Genomic DNA, 7,621 nt, shown 5'->3' with positions numbered 1-7,621 from the left:
TGAACTATTATTACTCATGAATAGAGAAACAGTCTACTCCCTTCTGCACAATGAGTGCAGGGCCTTTATAATTGAGATATACTAAATTAGATTTCACATTAAAAAAAATGGAAATGAGAAATAGAGCTTGTGATTGTCATTCCAGAAGGAAACATTCAAGTCCGCAAGTGACGACAGTGGGAGTAAATGCTCATTCATGGCAAGCCCTCCTACTTAAACTTGCAAACTAAATGAAAGCCCTTTATGTGAGTTTATCACGAGAATATGTTCAATCGCTTTGAACAAATGTTCAACACATGAACAAATTCACTGCCACCTTACCACTTCAAATAGATTGGACAACAACTAGCGCCATTTAAAGAGTTTTAATTTAGTTTTTATACTAACCGATTATGGGCACCAGGCAGGGGACATCCTGAATTGGTGGCCAGCCAATCGCGGGGCTCACAAAAATACAGTAATTATGACTTTTCTGCCTGTATACCCTCATTGATACTCATTGATGAGAAATAACGTAACAATGTTGTTAAAAGAATTCAGTTTTTGTACTTTAAAGGTGGTGCAATGAACAAAAAATGCACACATTTTCATGTATTTTCATTTTTAAAATCTGAGTATGCCTCTCAAGGAATAACACTTAAAAATATGAATTGGTATGTTTACCTCAGTCAAAAACAACCCCACCTCCTGCTCTAAATTGTTCCTAGGTTTTGAGTGTAAGCGTAAATGGCTGTCTGTCTCCTTGTGCCCTGTGATTGGCGGTACACGGTCGATTGGTCGCCGGTCGATTGGTCGCCGGTCTTTTGGTCGCCGGTCTTTTGGTCGCCAATCTTTTGGTCGCCGGTCTTTTGGTCGCCCGGAAGGTTATTGATAATTACCATTTAAATCGTTGCTCAAATTCCATAAATACAAACTGTGAATTACTATTTAGTCATACTTAATGCCCTATTAATTATTAGGCAAAAGAAAAGCTCCAAATTTCCCGGACTTTTTTTTTTTTTTGTTGGAGAACTTGTTAAGACCCTGACTGACGTAGCTTCTTAAAGGGACAGCACATGTACATACAAACTCATACACTCACACGTCGGCTCAGTGAAACTGCTCATGGCCATTGTTGGCTTTTATTGATGCGTAGACCGTGTTTTTTTACCTTGTTTTGTCGCCGGTCTTTTGATCGTCGGTCTTTTGGTCACCGGTCTTTTGGTCGCCCGTTGTCGCGGTCGGGGCGACCAAAAGACCGCGACCAAAAGACCGGCGACCAAAAGGCGGCGACCAAAAGACCACCGACCAATCGACCGCACACGGTGATGGGCTGGCCACCAATTTAGGGTGTCCCCTGCCTGGTACCAGTAGTTGCCTGGGATTGGCTCCAGCACCCCATGATCATTCTGAAAAGATAACAAAAGTATGTAAAATGGATGAATGAATAATATAGCAATTGTTCAAATGAAATATTTTTCTTTTAAATGACCAGAAATAGTCGCTTGGCCCTTATTTTACGATTAAGGAGTCAACTTTCGAATAACGAGCTAAGGACCATTGTCCCTTAACAGATCATTTCACGAATTTGAAAATTGTTACTATAAATAAAATTACTGACTAAATGCTCAGCTGTCTTTAATTTGTGGTTCTGTGTATTCCAATAGATAAACGTGCCTTCTAAGAAATGAAAGTTGCCACATGTGTTTCACTTTCGTTTCAAGTAATGGTGACGCCCACTCCTTCTATAAAAGCGAGGCAAAGCACTTCTACTGCATTTGGACTGAGAGAACCGGTCACAACTATAGACTTGAAGGCAACAAGTCTTCCTTTCGTCTTTGGAATTAAACTGAAACAAAACGGTAAGGCTTTTGAATACTTTTAAGTCTTAAAAATCAATGGACGCAGCAGTGCTTTGGTCTCTCTTTCTCCTGATCTTTTATTTTGTACTTTTACACAGTGTGAGCACGTTCAAGTAAAGATAAACACAGCTTTGTGCCATATCAAATGTCAATAAGGTTTCTGCTTACATATAGCAAAAAAAAATAGTACAACTTGCAAACAGGGTTTAAATGCATTATGACGGTTTAAAAAAAAAAGGTGGAAAGAAAATTTAGTTATAAAATAGTGCTTGACCGCAGTTGAAATTTTTGGTGGTGGTTCTCGATGCTGATGCTGTTAAATTATAAAACAGATGTGTTTTATTGAAGCATGTGTGCTGTAACCGAGAATCTATAAAAACCGTAAAGCGAAAGGGAAAAAAAGGAGATGGAAAAATAGTACAAGGCATATGTTCCAATAGATTACTTTTATTTTTTAAAATCCCATTCCGCTCATTTGTGTTTAACTTTCTAGCCCAGTCACTTTTTCCACTTAATTCTTCTCAAGGGACAGTGGTGACTACAGTTGACAGCTATTCCAAACAGGCTTTTTCCTATAAGAATTTTGTAAAAACACTTTAACCATGTATAGTACAGTATTGTATGAAAAAAACTTAAATATTAGCAATTTTAATATTATTTTTATTATTATCATGCTTGGGAATACATTTAGAAAATAATACATATTTAATTAAAACTACATTAATGGAAATAAAATGTAAAAAATTCACATTCGTAACGGTTCCTATTACAAAACACTAAAGTATAGTTTTTTTCCCATAGAATTTAACTTATTGCATGTCATTTATAGTCCCAGACATCCAATTAATTCCAACAAGGAAGAATAACTGTGAATGCTGTTGCTTCAATGCTACAGACGAGGGTAGACGTCCATTCCATTTTGCTTGTTCATTTCCCTGTCCCAGTCAAAATAATTTGGGCACCTAGTATTATTAAACTTTAATAGTACTAGGTGCCCATTCAATTCATTGGCTGCCTTTAATAATTAAAGGCAGCCAATGAATTGAATGAGTTCTCTATAGAGGTTACAAAAAAATAAAATTTTATATTTTTATATATATATATATATATATATATATATATATATATATATATATATATATATATTGTTGTTGTTGTTGAATGGGTTCTCTGTAGGCGTTACAAAAAATATTGTATATGTATGTATATATATTTGTAACCCCTACAGAGAACTCACATGTATTGAGTTAAATTCTATGAAAAAAAACCTATACTTTAATGTGTTATAATAGGAACCATGTGTATTTTCCAAATTTTATTTCCATTAATTTAGTTTTAATTAACAGTGTATTATTTTCTAAATGTATTCCCAAGCATAAAAAATCAAAATTATTTTATAATTGCTAATATTTAAGTTTTTTTATACTGTACTGTACTATACATAGTTAAAGTGTTTTATATATGCATATATATATATATATATATATATATATATATATATATATATATATATATATATATATATATATATGTATGTGTATATAGTATATATATATAACCCCTAAAGTAGGTCATCGTTCACACCGTCATGAAGTAATGTGATTAGCCTTTTGTGATGCTAGACTGACCTTCTGCTGATTTCTCCATTTAGGGTGCCATTGTGGTGGTAAAACATGGGAGCAGGTTCTGTAGGATGGTAACCAAAAGCACAACAGAGGGCAAGCACCACTTGTCAGGCTCCTTGGACTCAGAACATCCTGAGTTGGTGCCGCTTCAGCAGCGGGCCACCCCAAAACCCAAGCAGAAGCCCACGTCGGCATCATGGAGATACCGAACCCACTTCCCCACATTCAACTGCAAAGAGGACTACAAGATCATCATAGACACAGCCACCCAACTGGAGTTGAGCGGCTTCTACTGGGGCCCTCTGGGAGTGGAGGAAGCCCACCGCATGCTGAAGGACGCCCCACAGGGGAGCTACCTCATCCGCGACAGCCGTCAGAAAGACATCTTCTTCACGCTGTCCTATCACGCCAAAACCGGGCCGGTCAGTGTACGCATCGACTACAAGCGGCAGAAATTTTCACTTTCCGGCAACGTGCGCACTTTCCCGACCCTCTTCGACCTCTTGGAGCATTACACCAACTCCCCCAAGAGGAGCCTGAAGGTCCCCCACAGAAAATGGGAGCCCACGCTACAGGAACTCTGCAGGAGACGCATAATGGAACTCTGCGGCGGAAGCAAGCAGGTTTCAGAGTTGCCCCTCACCAACATCGCCCAAGGCTTCCTGTTGGAATTCCCTTACAAGCTATGAAAATGTTACGTGTTGATTTCACCTTGGTTGTTTTGTTCAGAGCTTGCCAACTAGAGGCCATCATTGGTACTGCACCACCCTCCATTGACTCCACTTTAATGCACACAAATGATTTTATACTCATGAGGACAGGTGAAGACATGAACTGCAGACATAGCCAGGTGGAAAAGGACTGGTTTTGGCACACATGTATATGGACCGATACAATAAAAACAACAGTGTGCAATTTCCTCAGTAATCCTCGGAATATGAGGGTGTGGAAAATGGTGCGTTTGATAGCAAGCTCTGCCATTACGTGATTAAATTATTCACTCAATACTCTAATGTTACTGTGCCATGTATGGTAAAATATCTGAACAAGAGACAGAATTGTCAAAATGGTTATATATTGCAAATATTTGTGTTTTTAATGAAAAAACTTGAAAGAACATGCTGTGTCTTGTTATTATTTCCAAGAAAAAATTATGCTGCACATCTTGCTGAAAGACGGTTACAAAACAATCAGAGTGAGTCATTTGTGGAATAAAAAAAGTAGTAAATGGGTGTGGCTAATTGCGCGACTAAGGAACTGAGACACACAAACACACACACACACACACACACACACATTGAACAGAAATGTCCGACAGTGACACACCATGAGTAATAAGGCTTTAACAGTATTATGAATGAACAATGTGGGACATTTTAAGAGACAAGAAAAAAGTTCAATGTTGGATAAGAGGGATTTTAGCTGTTAAAGGCTGAACAAATACATCATTTAATTTGAACCACTGTGACTATCATTGCGTATTATAACTAAATATACACGCAAAATTAATCGTCCTTTGTATGACAATTTAACACTTCAATAGATTTACTGAAGAATCCAATCATGTATTTTCCTCCCCTTAATGTTTATTGGGTTGTTTTGTGTTGCATTTATTCAAATCCATTGCAGTTTACCATATTATTTAAAGTAATCGTAGAAGGAAATATTTCCTATTATTTGGCTAATTCATATGCATTTCACCCTGAATGAACAGTAGTAATTAAATGACATCTGACTTGCTCATGGGGCGTTACATTTGGTCTAGACAACAGTGTAAATAAAAGGGATTGCCAAACACAACAAATCATTGTTCGTTGGTGAATCGCAAATGCCATAGAAGAAACATCACCGTGCAAAGCTTGCCAAAGGTCAACCAGAAATCTAGGCAATAGAACCAACAAATACTCCCGCAAATGGAGATATCACTGATGGCAGATGAGATTAATTAATGTTTTCATTTTAAGGAAATTAAAACACAAGCGTATGTGCACCACATGTAATACTATAGTTTAGTTTATGCACGTGAAATTAATAAAAACGTGAAATTTCTGGCCCCTTCTTTCCCAGGAAGAAATGTCATATTCAATTTCTGATAAACTTTCTTCAGTAATCACATTCACGTGTGGCCACAATCTTATCTTCTTTTTTTTTTACTTGGTAATTTTAGTTCATGACACTACATTCTTGTAATTCCTTGTAAATCCAATTACTATATCACAGGGCTACGATACTAAAGAATTGAAGGTAAAGCATTTTTCATATATTAAATAGTTGGAATTTGTATCTGTCACCATTACTCATACAGTGGTACCTCGAGATAAGAGCTTAATTTGTTCCGGGATTGAGCTCGTATGTCGATTTACTCGTAACTCAAATGAACCTTTCCCATAGAAATGAACTAAAAACAAATTAATTCGTTCCAACCCTCTGAAAAAACACCAAAAACAGGATATTGGATTGGAAAAACATTTTTATTTGTTCTAATTTGCCATCTATTAACAAAGTAACAAATAACTAGTGGTTTAATAGTACTAAAATGTTTAATAGTACTAAAATTAGACAGATTTCGCGGAAGGGAGAGTGACAGAGGGGGGAAGAGGGGTGGGGGGGGTGGGGGGGCGACTATTTGCACGGCAACACGCTCGTAACATAACAAACAAATTTAAAGGAACTTGGATTACGATGGAGACACTCAAAAATAAATTAAATCTTAACGTAACACGCTCGTAACATAACATTAACAAATTTAAATGAACTTGGATTACGATGCAGACACTCAAAAATAAGTTAAATCCAACCTTACACTAAACTTAATTCTAATTTAGTTTTAAATTTTGATACATTTCTTCTCCCGGGTTGGCTCTATTTGCCCCGCCTCCACCCTGACTTTCAGATACAACCTATCGAGGGTTGTTTGCTTTTGTATTCCCTTCAAAATATTCTGAAAATGATGCACACAAATGTCCCCACAATAGGATAACGCACTAACGGGAAAAAACATGCACAAAAAATGCAACGCTCCGCCCAGTGCTTGTAGAGACATTACACGAGGGAGTTGCGACGAGAGAGACATTACTCGAGGGAGTTGCGACCAGAAAGACAGTGCCCATGATGTTCTTATGAGCAGCCTCTCGCGTCCGCTGTATGCTCGTATATCAACATTTGTCTCGTATCTCAAGATAAATGTTTGCCCGAAATGTTACTCGTATCTCAAATTGCTCGTATGTCGGGGCACTCGTATGTCGAGGTACCACAGTATATTACATTATAGACACAATACACATTCATTCATTCTCTCCGTCCTAGTCAAAGTGAATTGGATGTGTCATGCCGTTAATGGCAGCTAAGATGTTGAAACTTGTGTCTGATGGTGACACCATGTTAGAAGTACCGATAGATAACCACACATGCAGACACGTCACCGGAGTGCCCGGAATACATTTACACGTGCGTACACAGGCTTCCTTGAAGACAGGAAGAGCGATGTGATCAGGAAACACATTTGTATGTCTGTTTTCTGAGACGCACGTGCAAGAAGTACACACGTAGTTTGCTTACTGACATTCTGTGCGTTATTGTTTGATTTTTTTTGGCATCATTTTGTCTGCAAAAAGGAAAACTTCCGTTTCAGTGTTGTTAGTAGAATAATTTATTGCAGCTCTTTATTTCCTTTTTTCTCCAAAGTAATTAACAACACATTTAAAAGGCAGAAGCATTTACAGCGCTTGCACACACAGTACAATCAGATACTAAATGGCAGCTTGTCATGGAATTTTCAGGTAGATGTTGTCAAGGTGACATTTCTACAGTAAGCCTCGAGCGACCAGTGTTTAAAAGCTCTTTCGGACAAATATATTGAAGCATATTGTCACGATCAATGGTGGTATTTACAGCAGTATAATGAAAGGGTGGGGTATTGCTGTTTTTTCGATTACATATTCAACTTTAAGGAGTCGGGTGAAAAAGTGAGACAATGGCACAGAAGAAAACTGAAAAGCCGAAAAGTCCAAGACCGCTGTTTCTCACAAAGCTTCAAACATTGGGAAATGAAAAGTTGCGTATTACATTCGTTTTTAACCTTCACAAAATCTTTCGTTTGTTGCAGATGTGAAGATTTGTTCAGTAAAACTATAAATTGGTATGGTAAATTGTAGA

General features: G+C 37.5%; 1 protein-coding gene across 1 annotated transcript; it reads left to right on the top strand.

Moving 5' to 3' along the window:
- Positions 1-1,703: 1,703 nt before the first annotated feature.
- Positions 1,704-4,583, top strand: socs1a (suppressor of cytokine signaling 1a). Its single transcript, XM_077618980.1, has 2 exons — positions 1,704-1,841; positions 3,493-4,583. Exon 2 carries the CDS (start codon positions 3,535-3,537, stop codon positions 4,153-4,155), a length of 621 nt encoding a protein of 206 aa, XP_077475106.1. The 5' UTR covers positions 1,704-1,841; positions 3,493-3,534; the 3' UTR covers positions 4,156-4,583.
- Positions 4,584-7,621: the final 3,038 nt, after the last annotated feature.

Source organism: Stigmatopora argus, chromosome 14, assembly GCF_051989625.1.
Source record: "Stigmatopora argus isolate UIUO_Sarg chromosome 14, RoL_Sarg_1.0, whole genome shotgun sequence".
NCBI lineage: Eukaryota > Metazoa > Chordata > Actinopteri > Syngnathiformes > Syngnathidae > Stigmatopora > Stigmatopora argus.
The sequence above is the reverse complement of the archived record's forward strand: the minus strand, read 5'-3'. Positions and strand labels throughout refer to the sequence as shown.

Coding starts and splice junctions, on each gene's coding strand:
- socs1a (XM_077618980.1), top strand. CDS start 3,535: ATGGTAACCAAAAGCACAACAGAGGGCAAGCACCACTTGTCAGGCTCC.